Source organism: Hyla sarda, chromosome 5, assembly GCF_029499605.1.
Source record: "Hyla sarda isolate aHylSar1 chromosome 5, aHylSar1.hap1, whole genome shotgun sequence".
NCBI lineage: Eukaryota > Metazoa > Chordata > Amphibia > Anura > Hylidae > Hyla > Hyla sarda.
Window position 1 is genome coordinate 115,467,128 of NC_079193.1, and position 20,317 is coordinate 115,487,444.

Genomic DNA, 20,317 nt, shown 5'->3' on the forward strand with positions numbered 1-20,317 from the left:
GCGGTCACTTAACAGGATGATCGGATCGCCCGCAGAGCTGCCGCGCCGATCCGATCATCCTGCACAGCAGACGGAGGTCCCCTCACCTGGCTCCGCTGCCTTCCGGGAGTCTTCTGCTCTGATCTGCCTTCCCGCAGACTAGAGCAGAAGATGACCAATAACCCTGATCAGTGCTATGTCCTATACATAGCACTGAACAGGATTACCAATCGAGTGATTGCTTTAAATAGTCCCCTATGGGGACTATTAAAGTGTAAAAATAAAAGTAAAAAAAGTAAAAAAAAGAAAGTAAAAAAAATGTGAAAACCCCCCATCCCCAATAAAAACGTCAATTGTCCCATTTTCCCTATTTTACCCCCAAAAAGTGTAAAAAAATTATTTTATATACATATTTGGTGTCGCCGCGTGCATAAATATCGGAACTATTAAAATAAAATGTAAATGATCCCGTACGGTGAACAGCGTGAAGGTAAATAAAAAAAAAAGTCCAAAATAGCTGCTTTTTTATAACATTTTATTCCCAAAAAAATTTATAAAAATGTAATAAAAGTTTTGTATAAGCAAATATGGTATTAATAAAAAGTACAGATCACAGCGCAAAAAATGAGCCCTCATACCGCCGCTTATACGGAAAAATAAAAAAATTTGTAAAAAGTTTGCGATTTTTTTTAAGCGCAACAGTAATAGAAAAGTGTATAATCATGGGTATCATTTTAATCATATTGACCCAGAGAATAAAAAACACATGTCATTTTTACCATAAATTGTACGGCGTGAAAACAAAACCTTCCAAAATTTGCAAAATTGCGGTTTTCTTTTTAATTTCCCCACACAAATAGTATTTTTTTGGTTGCGCCATACATTTTATGGTAAAGTGAGTGATGGCATTACAATGAACAACTGGTCGCGCAAAAAAAAAGCCCTCATACTAGTCTGTGGATGAAAATATAAAAGAGTTATGATTTTTTGAAGGGGAGGAGGAAAAAACGAAAACGTTAAAATTAAATTGTCTGAGTCCTTAAGGTCCAAATGGGCTGAGTCCTTAAAGGGGTATTCCAGGAAAAAACTTTATTTTATATATCAACTGGCTCCAGAAAGTTAAACAGATTTGTAAATTACTTCTATTAAAAAAATCTTAATCCTTTCAGTACTTATGAGCTTCTGAAGTTAAGGTTGTTCTTTTCTTTCTAAATTCTCTCTGATGACACCTGTCTCGGGAAACACCCAGTTTAGAAGCAAATCCCCATAGCAAATCTCTTCAAAACTGGGCGTTTCCCGAGACAGGTGTCATCAGAGAGGATTTAGACATAAAAGAAAAACCTTAACTTCAGAAGCTCATAAGTACTGAAAGGATTAAGATTTTTTAATAGAAGTAATTTACAAATCTGTTTAACTTTTATATATATATAAAATTCCTGGAATACCCCTTTAAGGGGTTATGTACCTGACAATCCACCCTAGGAAACTGTGAAGCTAAAGTGTGTTTATTCTATTGAATACTATTTCTTTACATATGGTATTGTCATGTACACAATTAAACATTGTTGGCTGACATTAAACATACACATATTATGCTAACCTATGTTTAACCTAAAAATCGAGTAGGACACCCTATTTATTAACCTTTGAAATCTATTAGGAAGATTTCCTGGAATCGTTTCTACAACTAGTAGTGTAACACAATCCAATTCACCTTTATGTTTTAATGTTATGTGTTTGGACACACTTTATTGTAAGAAACCTTTTAAAGTATTTGTCTGTGCTTATTCATATGGGACCACAACCTGACATGAATCATCACCACAACCTGAACAACAGGTTTATGCATCCCTAAAGCAGGGCCATTTTTCTGACAGACACCATGAGCTCAGACTCCATGGACTTCTGGGTCACCAGATTAGACCATTAGCCAGAACTTGTGTAGTTGTCTTGTTGCCATGGGTGTTCTGTCTTTTCCACCCATTATTTTAGCATCAGAAAGAATGTTCAGCGCTGCAGATGTTATCTAAACCCCTAAGCGAAAAAAGATTGTCTGCCAGCAACATGGAAAAACTCATGTTTGTAAAAAGGAATCAGACACTGTGCCAGATGCCACTAATTGGATAGTACTCCCCCCAGTCTACCACTGCCTGTTGTCCTGTCCTCTGGCTACCACAACTCCCAACAGTCCACCACTGCCTATTGGCTCCTACAACTGTCACCAGTCCGCCTCTACCTGCTACCCTGTCTGCTAGTTACTACCACTTGGTCTTGTCCGATAGCTTCCACAACTCCCACCAGTCCACCAATTCCTATTTTCTTTTCTAATGAATACTACATCTCCCACCAGTCCAGCACTGCCTGCTGTCCGCTGGCTACTAAAACTAACACTAGTGTTACAGTTATCCTCCGGCTGGACTCACTGGCCATGAGCACTTTCTGTCCCAGCTGTCGGCGGGGCTGAGATTCGCAGTGTGGGACGCGCCCGCATGCGAGTCTCAGCTGGTCGCTCACCTTCCTGTGTCCTTGCTCCCTGATGTCCCGGCAGCTCTGGCGTATGTGCCTCTGGCCCATTGGGTGCGTGCGCGCCAGAGCTCTGTTTCTTAAAGGACCAGTACCCAATTAGTCTAAGTGTTTGCACCTGTCCCCTGGTCCATATGTATCTGTTCCTCCCTGCTCCCTGGGCCGAATCTAGGTTGTCTGTCTCAGTCTTTGTTTGTCCTAGCCTGAGTCTAGTCCTGTTCCAGAGTCTGTGTACCTGTTCAGTGTTCCTGCCTTGTCCTTCTGCATTGCCAGTCACATTTTGCCCGCCACGTCCTGCCTGCCTCTGTCTGAGCCACGTCACCCTCCAGGTACCTGTGTGGACGAGTCGTGCCAGGGGTAGCGACCTAGGTTCCACCTGGCGCAGCAAGACCATCCCGCTTTGCGCCGGGCTTTGGTGAAAACCAGTGGCACCTTAGACTCCGCTCCCTGGCACGGCTCAAGTCTCCTTCCACACAGGCCCTGAGGATCCACCACCTGCTGTCCTAACAACTAGTTCACCACTGCTTGCTGTCCACTAGCTAGTACAACTACAACCAGTCCACCACAGCCTGATGTCCACTGGCTACAAGCACCAGTCCACCACTTTTGCTGCTGCTGCTGCTACTACCAGTCAGGACTACACATACACAACCCATGATCCCCAAAAAAGTTATAATCTTTTTTTTTTTGTACAAAAGCTATTTCTACTTTACTATTTTTGAACACCAATCCTGTTATTATTAGAAAAAGCCATTCCTCATCACTTGCCAACCTTAAAATATGTTGCTAATCCCAAAAAAGGGAACATGTTTTGAAAGCGCGGAAAAGGCCATTGGCTCTTCTGATACCTCCATGTGCATTTTAACACTCAGGCATCTATCAACAAAATGGGAAATGTTATACTTTATCAATGTAAAAAGACATACACAATCTGCTAGTGCAGTGTGTTTTTGAACAAGATATTATTTACCATTTTTTACTGCATGTTGCTATAACCTTGACATTAACTTTGCCTTAACCTCTTAAGGACGCAGGCTCTGACGGCCCCGAACAGCCAGAGCCTGCAGGGGTGAGGTGGCACTGGTGCCACCTCACGATCGCCGTGATTCGTCGGCCGGATTACCGGCCGACCAATCAGGGCGCCTGCTGCGGGTGTCACTCCCGCACCCGCTCCGCCCCTCTTCCGGAGGACGTGAGCGGGTGCGGGAAGAAGACCCCGGGTGCTGGGGACCACGATCCCCGGCGTCCATGTTGGGATCGGGGCCCCAGGAGCGATGGCGGCGGCGAGGGACAGTCCTGCGATGGAGCAGCAGCAGGAGGTGAGTTACAGCCTCCTGCTGTTGCTTAGCAACAGCTCCCAGCATGCAAAAAGGGCATGCTGGGAGCTGTAGTTATGCAACAGCAGGAGGCAGACCACCACAACTCCCAGCATTCCCTTATGGGCATGCTGGGACTTATGGTTTTGCAACAGCTGGAGGCACATTTTTTCTATGGAAAAGTGTACCTTCAGCTGTTGTATAACTACAACTCCCAGCTTGCACAAACAGCTAAAGTGCATGCTGGGAGTTGTAGTGGTGCATCTGCTGGTTGCATAACTACAACTCCCAGCATGCCCGCTGGCTGTCGGTGACTGCTGAGAGTTGTAGTTTTGCAACAGCTGAAGGCACACTGGTTGTGAAACCCATTTTTTTTTTACCTAACTCAGTGTTTCACGACCGGTGTGCCTCCAGCTGTTGCAAACTACAACTCCCAGCAGTCACCTTACACCATGCACCGTACATGCTGGGAGTTGTAGTTTTGCAACAGCTGGAGGCACACTGGTTTTGAAACACTGAGTAAGGTCACAAACTCAGTGATACATAACCAGTGTGCCTACAGCTGTTGCAAAACTAAAACTCTCAGCATGTACAGTCTGTCAGCGCATGCTGGGAGTTGTAGTTTTGCAACAGCTGGATGTCCCCCCCAATGTGAATGTACAGGGTACACTCACATGGGCGGAGGCTTACAGTAAGTATCTGGCTGCAAGTTTGAGCTGCAGCTAATTTTCTGCAACAGCTCAAACTGCCAGCGAGAAACCACTGTGAACCCCCGCCCGTGCGACTGTACCCTAAAAACACTACACTACACCAAAAAATAAAATAAAAAGTAAAAAACACTACATATACACATAACCCTACACAGCCCCCCTCCCCAATAAAAATGAAAAACGTCTGGTACGCCACTGTTTCCAAAACAGAGCCTCCAGCTGTTGCAAAACAACAACTCCCAGTATTGTCGGACAGCCGTTGACTGTCCAGGCATGCTGGGAGTTTAACAACAGCTGGAGGCACCCTGTTTGGGAATCACTGGCGTAGAATTCCCCTATGTCCACCCCTATGCAAATCCCTAATTTAGGCCTCAAATGCACATGGCGCTCTCACTTTGGAGCCCTGTCGTATTTCAAGGCAACAGTTAAGGGTCACATATGGGGTATCGCCGTACTTGGGAGAAATTGTGTTACAAATTTTGGGGGGTATTTTCTGCTTTTACCCTTTTTAAAAATGTTACATTTTTGGGAAACGAAGCATTTTAGGTAAAAAAGTTTTTGTTTTTTTTTACATATGCAATAGTCGTGAAACGCCTGTGGGGTATTAAGGTTCACTTAACCCCTTGTTACATTCCCGAGGGCTCTAGTTTCCAAAATGGTATGCCTTGTGTTTTTTTTTTGCTGTCCTGGCACCATAGGGGCTTCCTAAATGCGGCATGCCCCCAGAGCAAAATTTGCTTTCAAAAAGCCAAATGTGACTCCTTCTCTTCTGAGACCTGTAGTGCGCCAGCAGAGCACTTTTCACCCCCATATGGGGTGTTTTCTGAATCGGGAGAAATTGGGCTTCAAATTTTGGGGGGTATTTTCTGCTTTAAGCCTTTGTATAAATCTAAATTTTTTGGGAAACCAAGCATTTTAGGTACTTTTTTTTTTTTTTTTACATATGCAAAAGTCGTGAAACACCTGTAGGGTATTAAGGTTCACTTTACCCCTTGTTACGTTCCCCGAGGGGTCTAGTTTCCAAAATGGTATGCCATGTGTTTTTTTTTTTGCTGTCCTGGCACCATAAGGGCTTCCTAAATGCGGCATGTCCCCAGAGCAAAATTTACTTCAAAAAAGCCAAATGTGACTCCTTCTCTTCTGAGACCTGTAGTGCGCCAGCAGAGCACTTTTCACCCCCATATGGGGTGTTTTCTGAATCGGGAGAAATTGGTCTTCAAATTTTGGGGGGTATTTTCTGCTATTACCCTTTTTAAAAATGTAAAACTTTAGGGAAACCAAGCATTTTAGGTAAAAATGTTTTTTTTTTTTTTTTTTACATATGCAAAAGTCGTGAATCACCTGTGGGGTATTAAGGTTCACATTACCCCTTGTTACGTTCCCCGAGGGGTCTAGTTTCCAAAATGGTAAGCCATGCGGGGTTTTTTGAGGTTCTGGAACCATGGGGGCTTCCTAAAGGTGACATGCCCCCCAAAAACCATTTGACGCTCCTTCCCTTCTGAGCCCTCTACTGCGCCCGCCGAACAATTAACAAAGACATATGAGGTATGTCCTTACTCGAGAGAAATTGGGTTTCAAATACAAGTAAAAATTTTCTCCTTTTTACCCCTTGCAAAAATTGGGTCTACAAGAACATGCAAGTGTAAAAAATTAAGATTGTGAATTTTCTCCTTCACTTTGCTGCTATTCCTGTGAAACCTTTAAAGGGTTAAAACGCTTACTGAATGTCATTTTGAATACTTTGGGGGATGCAGTTTTTATAATGGGGTCATTTATGGGGTATTTTTAATATGAAGACCCTTCAAATCCACTTCAAACCTGAACTGGTCCCTGAAAAAAAGCGAGTTTCAACATTTTGTGAAAAATTGGAAAATTGCTGCGGAACTTTGAAGCCCTCTGGCGTCTTCCAAAAGTAAAAACTCATCAATTTTATGATGCAAAAATAAAGTAGACATATTGTATATGTGAATAAAAAAAATAATTATTTGGAATATCCATTTTCCTTACAAGCAGAGAGCTTCAAAGTTAGAAAAATGCTAAATTTTCCAATTTTTCATAAAATTTTGGGATTTTTCACCAAGAAAGGATGCAAGTTACCAAAATATTTTAAGACAAAGTTAAAGTAGAATATGTCACGAAAAAACAATCTCGGAATCAGAATGATAACTAAAAGCATTCCAGAGTTATTAATGTTTAAAGTGACAGTGGTCAGATTTGCAAAAAATGGCCGAGTCCTTAAGGTGAAAAAGGGCTCAGTCCTTAAGGGGTTAAAACCACTTCAAAATACTTGAGTACATTTCTAGGTGGCATAGATGTGTTATGCAGGTAAACAGCACTTTTTCAAAGCTTGCTCAACTCTAGTTGGTATATAAAATGAGGATGCTAGGACTAGGGGAGGTTATATATAAATGGGTTAGTTCACTGGCTTAGTGCTAAGAAACATAGGGTGGTCATAAATGGAACTTAGTGGAGTACCTCAGGGCTCAGTACTGGATGCACATCTTTTCAATATGTTTATTAATTACCTTGTAGAGGGATTACAGATAAATATTTCAGAATTTGCAAACACTAAACCGGTAAGGTAATCACCACAGAGTAGGATAACATAATATCACAGAGAAGCATTACATAATCTTAGAATTATGAGCTAAATATTAAAATGTACCTGTCGTTAACAAAACTTTTCATATAACGTAGCTAATACCATTAAAGGGGTATTCCAAAAAAATATATCAACTGGCTCCAGACAGTTAAACAGATTTGTAAATTACTTCTACTAAAAAATCTTAATCCTTCCAATAATTATCATCTGCTGAAGTTGAGTTGTTCTTTTCTGTGTGGCAACAGTGCTCTCTGCTGTCACCTCTGCTTGTCTCGGGAACTGCACAGAGTAGAAGAGGTTTGCTATGGGGATTTTCTTCTAAACTGGGCGGTTCCCGAGACAGGTGTCATCAGAGAGCACTTAGACAGAAAAGAACCACTCAATTTCAGCAGCTCATAAGCACTGAAAGGATTAAGATTTTTAATAGAAGTAATTTACAAATCTGTTTAACTTTCTGGAGCCAGCTAATATATAAAAAAAAGTTTTTTCCTGGATAATTCCTTTAAATATATATTTGTAATATACATTGATTAAAAAAAAAAAAAAAGTGTTTATTTTTAGGTGAAAAAATGCTGTCCCTGCAGCTATTGCCTGTGTGTCTCTATGAGGAGTCCAAATACAGGAAATGAGGGCAGGGCAAGCAGGGCTCTGTGCTGTCAATCATCCTGCTGTGTGAGCTGGGGGCATGTCACAGAGCCTCACTGCACAGAGCCCAGCTTGTCCTCAGTGCACAGAGCCCTGTGTACTGTATAACATTTTTTAACCCTGTATAAAAGAAGGAGACTGTGTCTAAGATTGCAGCTCTGTAGTAAGAAAATACACTGCTCAAAAAAAATTAAGGGAACACTAAGATAACACTAGATCTGAATGAATGAACTAATCATATGAAATACTTTCATCTTTACCTAGAGGAATGTGCTGACAACAAAATCCCACAAACATTATCAATGAAAATCAAATTTATCAACCCATGGATGTCTGGATATGGAATCACACTCAAAATCAAAGTGGAAAAGTACGCTACAATTGGATCCAACTTTCATGTAATGTCCTTAAAACAAGTCAAAGGGAAGCTCAGTAGTGTGTGTGGCCTCCACGTGCCAGTATGACCTCCCTACAATGCCTGGGCATGCTCCTGAAGAGGTGGCGGATGGTCTCCTGAGGTATGTCCTCCAGACCTGGACTAAAGCATCCGCCAACTCCTGGACAGTTTGTTCGTGGATGGAGCGAGACATGATGTCCCAGATGTACTCAGTTGGATTCATGTCTGTGGAACGGGTGGGCCAGTCAATAGCATCAATGCCTTCCTCTTGCAGGAACTGCTGACATACTCCAGCCACATGAGGTCTAGCATTGTCTTGCATTAGGAGGAACCCAGGGCCAACCGCACCAGTATATGGTCTCACAAGGGGTCTGAGGATCTCATCTCAGTACCTAATGGCAGTCAGGCTAGCTCTGGCAAGCAGATAGATGGCTGTGCGGCCCCCCAAAGAAATGCCACCACACACCATTACTGACCCACCGCCAAACCAGTCATGCTGGAGGATGTTGCAGGCAGCAGAATGTTCTCCATGGCATCTCCAGACTCTGTCACGTCTGTTACATGTGCTCAGTGTGAACCTGCTTTCATCTGGGAAGAGCACAGGGCGCCAGTGGCAAATTTGCTAATCTTGGTGCTCTCTGGCAAATGCCAAACGTCTTGCACGGTGTTGGGCTGTAAGCACGACCCACCTGTGGATGTCAGGCCCTCAAACCACCCTCATGGAGTCTGTTTCTGACCGTTTGAGTGGACACATGCACATTTGTGGCCTGCTGGAGGTAATTTTGCAGGGCTCTGGCAGTGCTCCTCCTTGCACGAAGGCGGAGGTAGCGGTCCTGCTGCTGGATTGTTGTTGCTGCGGCCTCCTCCACGTCTCCTGATGTACTGGCCTGGCTCCTGGTAGTGCCTCCATGCTCTTGACACAGCAAACCTTCTTGCCACAGCTCGCATTGATGTGCCATCCTGGATTAGTTGCACTACCTGAGCCAGTTGTGTGGGTTGTACCACTAGAGTGAAAGCACCGCCAGCATTCAAAAGTGACCAAAACATCAGCCAGGAAGCATAGGAACTAAGAAGTGGTCTGAGGTTACCACCTGCAGAACCATTCTTTTATTGGGGGTGTCTTGCTAATTGCCTATAATTTCCACCTGTTGTCTGTTCCATTTGTACAACAGCATGAAATTCAAATAGAAAATAATTTCATGTGGAGCATACAGCAGCTGATATATATAGAAGTAATTTCCAACACTAACTTTTTGGATCTAGTTTATTTAAAAAAAAAAAATCATTCTACTAGAGTACCCCTTTATCCCCTTAAAGGGGTTAGCCAGGAATTTATATATATATATATATATATATATATATATATATATATATATATATATATATATATATATATCAACTGGCTCCAGAAAGCTAAACAGATTTGTAAATTACTTCTATTAAAAAATCTTAATCCTTTCAGTACTTATGAGCTTCTAAAGTTAAGGTTGTTCTTTCCTGTCTAAGTGCTCTCTGATGACACGTGTCTCGGGAACCGCCCAGTTTAGAAGAGGTTTGCTATGGGGATTTGCTTCTAAACTAGGCGGTTCCCAATCATTTATTCAAAGTACTGCACTGCACTGTATTGATCACGGCATCTGAGGGGTTAATGGCGGACATCCGCGCGATCGCGGATTTCCGCCATTACCGGCGGGTCCCTGGTTGCTGATAGCAGCCGGGACCTGCCAGACATGACGCGAGCACTGCTCCGGTTCTAGCGGTCATAACGGAGCGTAAATGTACGCCATGGTGCGTTAAGTACCACGGCACCATGACGTACATTTACGTCCATTGTCATTAAGGGGTTAAGGAGTGATGCATTGCATTATTACTTACTTACACCAGCCATATAGTATATGTAGTGCATCCATACTGACTGAGGGGACTTCCTGCTCCTATTGCTCCTTTTTGGGCTATACAGTATATCCACTCATCTATAGATGGTTGTATATACTGTATACAGAAGCCGACATCCACTTACCTCATTTTGTCGCTCCGGCTGGGTCTGTGTAGCTCTGCCTCCTAGTGATGGCATCATTATAGGCGCAGCTACAGCTGGTAGCCAGAGGCTCTGTCAACTTTGTATGTTTTGTATAATGCGAACAGAACTTTCTGTCAATGTCTTCCCGCACAAGAAGACTCTAGTTGTTGATAAACTACAACTTCCGGCTTGTCTGGACATGCTGGAAGTTGTAGTTTTGCAATAATTGTAGGCTACCAGTTTGAAAAGACATTGCTTTAAGCCAAAAGTGTACAATCTAAGTATACACTAAGTTTTTAGATAGTTTTAGATCTATGAATGCAGAGGACTATGTTGGATTCCATGGACTACATCGATGACCAGCATTTATTTTCTTTCAATAAAATGGCTGACGAGGGTTTTGTGGGCGAGTGATTTGTAAAATAATTTTTTTGCTTCAGTGTGTCCGTGTTTTTTTAATAAAATTTTTTAGACTTAGTAGTGGAAGCTGTCTTATAAACTGAATCCATTACTAATTCAGGGCTTAGCGTTAACACCCAAAACAGCTAGCGCTAAGCCCCAAATATTACCCTAGTATCCACCCTCACAGGGGTACTGGAAAGAGCCGGTCCCCCCAGACTAAATAGCGCCAGCTTGTTACCACCTAGGTGAGCTATTTTTGACACTCCTGTTGGTATCGCCTCTTCCAGATACCGCTGTGGCAGTGGGTACTGTGGTAACATTCGGGGGTTAGCACTAGTTGTTTTTGGGGCAAACGCTAAGTCCCGTTTATAAGACAACTTACTAAGCCTGAAAATGATATTTAAAAAAAAAACGTGGACACATTGAAAAAAAAATTATTTAAAAAACCACTCCCCCACAAAGACCTCTTTAGCCATTTTCTTTGAAAAAAACCGCTGGTCATCTACATGGAATCTGACTTAGCCCTCTACATACACTGATCTGAAATGAGAAGAAGAGGAAAAGCACAAAAAATGGGTTAGTACATTTTTGGCTTAATGCAATGTATTCCAATACAGTTGTTGCAAAACTACAACTCTCAGCATGCCTGTACAGTCTTTGGCTGTCCAGGAAAGCTGGGAGTTGTAGTTTAGCAACATCTGGAATTTCTCTGTCTGGGAAGACACTGCTAAATAGGTCTGTTCACATTATACAAAATGTACAATGTGAGCAGAGCCTCACACTTACCACCCTTTGCTCCTGGCTGTAGCTCCACCTCTAATGATGTCATCACTAGGGGGCAGAGTTACATGGACCCTGCCAGGCAGGATGAGATAAGTGGATGTTGGCTTCTGTATACAGGAAAAAGAAAAGGAGGGTGATGCAGCTCACAACTGAATAAATGAGGTTAACTAAAGCACACAGATACCCACAGGTGTGAATTTAGACCAACAGAAAGAGAGAACAAATGCCATGTCATGAATGACTGGATGGACAGTGAGAGTAAGCCCTAAGCTGTCCCTAGAAGCACTCTCCCTGCCTACTTCCCCATCCGCCCTAAACGGCGGATCAACAACCATTCTCGATGGGCAGCAGATATACGACTTATACCTACTGCTCAGCATTAGCTGTGCTCCTGGCTCTATACTGTAGCATTCCCTCTATAGAGTCCCAATCTCTGCAGGGACAATCTAAGGCTCAGCACTATGCTGTGTTGAAAACTGTATGGATGCAGAGGGAAGTAGTGATGCTATGCATCAGTGCTTCCATTTGAGCATGCTGAAACAATGGCCTCTCTGCAAAACTGATAAAATCAAGTAGTGTTACTAATTAATTTTATCATGGGACAGATACAGTCCACAACCCTATGTATTCATAAGTCTGCAGTTGTAGCTAAGTATAAGTTACCTATATTTAATTTCAATTATATATCCCTCCCTAAAAACTGTATCTCCTCTTGACAGGATAGGAGTAAGTAAGTGTCTAACCTCTGAGCCCTCACCCCATAATCTCTAGAACGGTGCCCCAGCTCTCCACGCTCAATGAAGTAGGGTCAGAACTGTCCATGGGAGAGCTGGAAATACTTGGTCAGATCACAGTGTTTACATAAAAGTTGACAGGGCCCCCATGTCCACTTTCATGAAAAATTTTAGTTTCTTTTCACTGCTGAAAATAACAACCTGAAATGTTGTATGATCATGGCCCTAAGGCTATGCACACCTGTTAAGTGCATTTTATTTTATCCCAGGCTACTTTTAATTTCCTCAGTCTGAAAATTCCTCTCTTGAAAAAAATTTATTAGCTAACTTAAAACCAGATATAACAATCATTAAAATAATTTTGTATGTATTTTCTGAAGCAATTCGCCACACAACTTTGTTAGGCTGTGTTCTCACTTGCAATTCAATTTTATGTCTACCAATGACATAAGTTTTTTTTTTATGGAACTATTACTTTATGGGGACAGTAAGGGGGCCTACTACTATATGGGCACAAAAAAATAAAGCGCCACCGTTATCCAGCTGCATGTTACCTATACTGAGCTTCCATCACCTATCCAGGACATACAGTATTAGAAGATCTACTCATGGACATTTTTCTATTTGCTTCCATGTTGTGAATTTTGCTTTGCTTGATCAAGCCTCTTGCTACTATGCATATTTTATGACACGGATATGAACACTACCTCAGCCAGTTAGTCAAAATAAAGCTTCACATAACCTATAAAGTTTGGGTCTGATGTAATAGATGCCACACAGTTGAAATGCAGCCCGGATGCAATTAAAAACTATTGTTTGGTCAGGTTTTCTATTGATTGTTAATGGCCATAATGATTTTTGCTATTCATTTATGATTTTGCAGGTAAACAGCAGCTTTACATAATGCGTTGTATGTATTGTCATAATACGAATAATGTCAGTATCCTGATGTCAGGAGCAGCAATGGCCAAATTGTGTGTGGGCTTTAAAAATGGCCAATCGATGCCTGCTACTAATGTACAGTGAACTCATGGGAGAGCACAATGCGAGAAAAAAGGCAAATGGCGGGAAGAAAAGCGGCCCACAGAGAAAAACAGCCCATAAAGCATTATTCAGAATTGCCAGATGGGCAATCCGGTCTTGCATGCTAGGTATACTAGCTATAAATGCTTTATGTTAAAGACAATACTTCCTCGAGTCCATGTAAGAGGTATACAGGAGTATATACAAAACACATTGTCCAATAAAGCATTTTACAGCTAGTATACTGTATCTAGCATCCTTATTGTGGTATTGTTGGATTATTCCCCTGCTGTAAACCAAAAATGTCAGTCAATGCCTAAACCAAATATTGTTCAGGAAACAAAGTGGCTATTCTGTGCCTGAAATGAATCCCTGAAAAGTACAATTAGTCTGCAAAATTGGTACATTTCTCTTCATCAGCATATTTGCCATTATTTTTTAAGGCTGCATTTCCATTTGGCAGTTTTTGAGAAATCTGCAACTGCAGTTTTTGGGCCAAAGCCAAAAGTGGATCTATAAGGAAGGAGAAGCATAAGGCCTTCCTATATATTGTCCATTCCTTTGGAATCCACATCTAGTTTGGACTCAAAAACTGCAGTGGCCGTTTTAAAAAACAAAAACAAAAAAACTGTCTTAGGCTAGGTTTCCACACAGCATTTTTTCTGCCATTTTTTGGAAAACTGCCACTGCTGTTTTTGAGCCAAAGCCAGAAGTGTATCCAAAAGGAATGGGGAATATAGAAGAAGTACTTATACTTCTATTTCCTACTGGATTCACTTCTGACTCAATAACTGCAGTGGCAGTCCAAAAAAAGCGCCAAAAAAAACATTTGTGGAAACCTAGCCTTATTGTGGTTTTTGTTTCCAATCAAAAAAGTATACAATAAAAAGGAAGATCTGTGAAAATGTATGCAACTTACAAGAAGTAGGAAACAGATGGTTCTGAAACAGACGGGCGTGGGCTACTAAAATCAACATTTGCCATGTTCTCCATGCTTGGTGAGCGAATAAAAGCCAATGATCCTCTTCGTTCTCCCTGCAGATAAAATACAGCAACAAAGATGTAGACTGTTTTTTAAATGTATTATTTAAATACTTACACAACACGATATATAGTAATTGTTACTATTAGGCTGGTTTACATCAGCATCCTAGTTTCTGCTGTTCAGGGGGAAAGAAGCTCACAGATGGCTATAAAATACATTAAGCACCAGGAGTGTCTGAAGGTCCAGATCAACTTTAATTGATCTGACTTTAATTACTGCATATAATAGCACAGCATGCTGCCCTGTTTTGTACTGTATTTTTGGTGGAATATGCAATGAATGCTCCCAAGAAAACCTCTGACACAGTCAGAATAAGTAATTGTAAGTAGTGATGTTGCAAACATATGGGCAGGCAAATTTTAAAACCCACAGGGACTCTTTCTGGCCACAATAGTGATTTAAAAGTTGTTTCAAGGGGACTAACACCTGGACTGTGGCGTGCCGGATGGGGATCCATGGCAAAATTCCCATGGAAAATTACATAGTTGATGCAGAGTCTGGTTTTAATCCATAAAGGGCATAAATCACCTAACATTCCTAAATGGTTTGGAATAACGTGCATTAGCCCCCTTTAGGCATCACATAGTTAGATCCCCTTTAGGCAGCACATAGATTCCCCCATATTAGGCAGCACATAGTTAGAGCCCCCTTTAGGCATCACATAGTTAGATCCCCCCTTTAGGCATCACATAGTTAGATCCCCCTTTAGGCAGCACATAGATTTCCCCATGTTAGGCAGCACATAGTTAGAGCTCCCCTTTAGGCAGCACATAAGATTCCCCCAAATTAGGCAGCACATAGTTAGAGCCCCCCTTTAGGCAGCACATAGATTCCCCCATGTTAGGCAGCATATAGTTAGAGCTCCCCTTTAGGCATCACATAAGATTCCCCCATATTAGGCAGCACATAGTTAGAGCCCCCTTTAGGCAGCACATAGTTAGATCCCCCCTTTAGGCATCACATAGTTAGATCCCCCCTTTAGGCAGCACATAGATTCCCCCATGTTAGGCAGCACATAGTTAGAGCTCCCCTTTAGGCATCACATAAGATTCCCCCATATTAGGCAGCACATAGTTAGAGCCCCCCTTGAGGCAGCACATATTAGATGTATGCTAAGGGTAGCATGGTGGCTCAGAGGTTAGCACTGCTGCCTTGCAGCGCTGGGGCCTTGGGTTCAAATCCCCAGCGCTGCAAGGCAGCAGTGCTAACCTCTGAGCCACCATGCTACCCTTAGCATACATCTAATATCCACGGTTGCTAAAATGGACAGAGATGTCAGCAGAGAGTACCAGAAAAATTAGGCATGTACACATGGATGAAAAATTCGGTATTGCCGCAGCTGTAGCAGTGGCCAGAAAAATTACAGCACCATAACAAGTGCAGCAGCAGAGGCCAGAAAAATTAGGCATGTACACATGGATGAAAAATTGGGTATTGTTGCAGCCGCAACTGTAGCAGCGGACAGAAAAATTGCAGCACCATAACAAGTGCAGCAGCAGAGGCCAGAAAAATTAGTCATGTACACATGGATGAAAAATTGGGTATTGTTGCAGGCGCAGCTGTAGCAGCGGCCAGAAAAATTGCAGCACCATAACAAGTGCAGCAGCAGAGGCCAGAAAAATTAGGCATGTATACATGGATGAAAAATTTGGTATTGTCGCAGCCGCAACTGTAGCAGCTGCCAGAAAAATTGCAGTGCCATAACAAGTGCAGCAGCAGAGGCCAGAAAAATTAGGCATGTACACATGGATGAAAATTTGGTATTGTCGCAGCCGCTGCTGTGGCAGCGGCCAGAAAATTTCTGTTTGTTTCGCCATGCAGAAAGTGCCCTAAAACATTGCGGCTTGAACCCTACTTGGTGGCGGATAGGTCACGCAAGTCATCCGGCATTCAGAGTTCAAATGCAGCAGCGTGTGGACCATTTTTAGCCCAAGGCAGCTCATCTGATCAGGCCTTGTTCAGTCAAATGTATCGCCCAGTGTCAGTCCCTTCGGGATCCATCCCTCATTTATCTTAATAAAGGGGAGGTAATCCTGACTTTTTTGACCAAGGCGACTCCTCTTCTCAGTGACAATACCTCCTGCTGCACTGAAGGTCCTTTCTGACAGGACACTTGAAGCGGGACAGGCCAAAAGTTTGAGCGCAAATTGTGATAGCTCAGGCCACAGGTCAAGCCGGCACACCCAGTAGTCAAGGGGTTCATCGCTCCTCAGAGTGTCGATATCTGCGGTTAAGGCCAGGTAGTCTGCTACCTGTCGATCAAGTCGTTCTCTGATGGTGGACCCCGAAGGGCTGTGGCGATGTGTAGGACTTAAAAAGCTCTGCAAGTCCTCCATCAACAGCATGTCTGTAAAGCATCCTGTCCTTGCCGGCGTGTTCGTGGGAGGAGGAGGAGGATTACTTTCACCTCTTCCCCTGTTAGATCCCTGTTGTGCTGTGACATGAGCCTTATACGCTTTGTACAGCATACTTCTTAATTTATTTTGGACCTGCCGAATCCTTTCCACCTTGCTGTAATGCGGTAACATGTCAGGAATTTTATGTTTATACCGGGGGTCTAGTAGCATGGACACCCAGTACATGTAGTTCTCCTTCATCCTTTTTATACAAGGGTCCCTCAACAGGCACGACAGCATGAAAGACCCCATTTGCACAAGGACGGATGCCGAGCTACTCATGTCCCCTTCCTCGTCCTCACTGATGTCAGGGAAGGTATAACCTTCTTCCCCCAACCACGTACAACACCACGGGAACCTGATAGGTGACAAGGAGCACCCTGGGATGCCTGCTGTGGTTAGTCTTCCTCCTCCTCTTCAAAGCCAAATTCCTCCTCTGACTCCTCTTCCTCACAATCCTCTTCCAGCGTTGCCGTAGGTCCAGCAAGCAATGCTGATAAAGCTGTTTCTGGTGGAGATGGTGTCCACAACTCTTCCTCTTCACACTCATCTACTGCCTGATCCAGCACTCTTCACAGGGCACGCTCCAGGAAGAAAACAAACGGTATGATGTCGCTGATGGTGCCTTCGGTGCGACTGACCAGGTTTGTCACCTCCTCAAAAGGACACATGAGCCTACAGGCATTGCGCATGAGCCTCCAGTAACGTGGCAAAAAAAAATTCCCAGATCCACAGATAATATCCTAGCACCCCGGTCATGCAAATATTCGTTGACGGCTTTTTCTTGTTGGAGCAGGCGGTCGAACATTAGGAGTGTTGAATTCCAATGTGTCGGGCTGTTGCAAATCAAGCGCCTCACTAGCATGTGGTCCTTGAGCATTGTACAATCAGATTACACACATGTGCCATGCACGGCACATGTGTCAACTTGCCCAACCTCAATGCCGCCAACAAATTTGTTCCGTTGTCACAAACCACCTTGCCGATCTCCAGTTGGTGCGGAGTCAGCCACTGGTCCACCTGTGCGTTCAGGGCCGACAGGAGCGCTGGTGCGGTGTGACTCTCCGCTTTGAGGCAAGTCAACCCCAAGATGGCGTGACACTGCCATATCCGGGATGTGGAATACCACCTGGGGAGCTGGGGGGGGGGGGGTGCCGGTGATGTGGAGCAAGATGCAGCAGTGGAAGAGGGACTCGACCGAGGATGTTATGGAAGAGGATGGAGTAGGAGAAGTAGAGGTGGTGGCAGCAGGCCTGCCTGCAAGTCGTGGCGGTGTCACCAACTCCTCTGCAGAGCCACGCATTCCATGCTTGGCAGCCATCACCAGGTTTACCCAATGCGCAGTGTAGGTGATATACCTGCCCTGACCATGCTTTGCAGACCAGGTATCAGGGGTCAGATGGACCCTTGCCCCTACACTGTGTGCCAGACATGCCATCATTTCCTTTTGCACAATGGAGTAAAGGTTGGGGATTGCCTTTTGTGCAAAAAAATTTCGGCCAGGTACCTTCCACTACGGTGTCCCATTGGCTACAAATTTTTTAAAGGCCTCAGACTCCACCAGCTTGTATGGTAAAAGCTGGTGGGCTAGCAGTTCCGATAAGCCAGCTGTCAGACGCCGGGCTAGGGGGTAACTTTGAGACATTGGATTCTTGTGCTCAAACATCTTCCTGACAGACACCTGACTGTGGGCAGATGAGCAGGAACTGCTCAAGGCGAGAGACGGAGAGGCGGATGGTTGAGAGGGGGCAAGGAGGGCAGCAGTAGTTGACCTGGCTGAAGATGCTGGACCAGGAGGAGGATGGCGGCTTTGACTTTGTGTGCTGCTTGTACTGATGTGTTTATCCCATAGGCTTTGTGATGTGACATCATGTGCCTTCGTAAAGCAGTTGTGCCTAGGTGGGTGTTGGACTTCCCATGACTCAGTTTCTTCTGGCACAGGTTGCAAATTGCCTCGCTGTTGTCAGAGGCAGACACACAAAAAAAATGCCACACTGCTGAGCTCTGCGATGACGGCATTTTGGTGGTGGCAACAGCATGCGTTGATTGGCATCCCGTCTGGCTGACCCCGGGTGCCGATGCATGCTGTCTGACTGTGCCACTAGCTCCTTGCGACGACCTCCCCCTGCTTCCAACTCGTCTCCTCCTCCTCTCTGTCTCCCCATCTGAACTTTCCCCCTCTTCTTCTCTTCTAGCGGGCACCCACGTGGCATCCACGGACACATCGTCATCATCAACACCTTCACCGCTATCTGACACCTCAAGAAAGGAAGCAGCAGTGGGTACAACATTATCATCACACCGTACGTCCATGTGTGTAATGCTGCCTGACTGAGACATATCCCTGTTAACTTCATCCTCTGGCAATAATGGTTGCGCATCACTCATGTCTTCAAACTGATGTGTAAATAACTCCTCTGACGGATCAAGTAAAGCTGCTGTGGTGCTAGTGTTGGTGGTGGCGGCAGGCGGGCAAGTGGTAGCATGAGAGGTGCCCGAAGCTAAGCTAGAGGAGGAGAAGGATGGTGCGTCAAGGTTCCGAGCGGAAGCTGTAGTAGATTGGGTGTCTTGTGATAGCCAGTCAACTAAGTCCTCAGAACTTTGGGGGTTCAGGGTATGTGGCCTCTGAACACTGGCCATTCTAGGGCCAAAGGGAATCCCAGCACCACGACAGCCCCTGCGGGGTGGCCTTCCGCTGCCTGTCCTTTTTTTGGTTAAATTTGCACAAGTGTCACACCAAATGTGATTTGCACTAGGGTGACACAATTTGCCCTGCAGGCAAAAAATCTGGCAACTGTGACGTGAACTGAAAGTGACTGGTTTTTATTTAACAGCCAAAAAAGTATTTTTTATTTGCACAAGTGTCACACCAAATGTGATTTGCACTTGGGCGACACAATTTGCCCTGCAGGCAAAAAAACTGGCAACTGTGACGTCAACTGACAGTGACTGGTTTTATTTAACAGCCAAAAAATGTATTTTTTTAATTTTATTTGCACAACTGTCATACCAAATGTGATTTGCACTAGGGTGACACAATTTGCCCTGCAGGCAAAAAAAATGGCAACTGTGACGTGAACTGACAGTGACTGGTTTTATTTAACAGCCAAAAAAGGTATTTTTTTTTATTTGCACAACTATCACACCAAATATGATTTGCACTAGTGTGACAATGAGCAAAAAAGCTTGCCAGCGGAGTTCCCCTTTTAAGCAGTGGTCCCCAACCAGGGTGCCTCCAGCTGTTGCAAAACACACGGACTGATATATTTCAGCCCTTTGAATACTGTAGTAGTTAGTTGCTGTAAAGAAAAAAAAGCTTGCCAGCGGAGTTCCCCTTTTAAGCAGTGGCCCCAACCAGGGTGCCTCCAGCTGTTGCAAAACACACGGACTGATATATTTCAGCCCTTTGAATACTGTAGTAGTTAGTAGTTAGTTGCTTTAAACAAAAAAAGCTTGCCAGCGGAGTTCCCTTTTTAAGCAGTGGTCCCCAACCAGGGTGCCTCCAGCTGTTGCAAAATACACGGACTGATATATTTCAGCCCTTTGAATACTGTAGTAGTTAGTTGCTTTAAAGTAAAAAAGCTTGCCAGCGGAGTTCCTCTTTTAAGCAGTGGTCCCCAACCAGGGTGCCTCCAGCTGTTGCAAAACACACGGACTGATATCTTTCAGCCCTTTGAATACTGTAGTAGTTAGTTGCTTGAAGGAACTTAAGTTTTAGTCTGGAGTACCCCTTTTAACCAGC

General features: G+C 43.9%; 1 protein-coding gene across 2 annotated transcripts in view; it reads right to left on the minus strand.

Annotated features, from left to right (window-relative positions):
* SLC9A3 (solute carrier family 9 member A3) overlaps positions 1-20,317 on the minus strand; it is a 192,121-nt gene that overhangs the window by 32,757 nt on the left and 139,047 nt on the right. For both annotated transcript variants that reach the window (XM_056520134.1, XM_056520135.1), the window contains exon 11: positions 14,054-14,169. In XM_056520134.1, the coding sequence (XP_056376109.1) occupies positions 14,054-14,169 (116 nt within the window). The remainder of the gene's footprint in view (positions 1-14,053; positions 14,170-20,317) is intronic.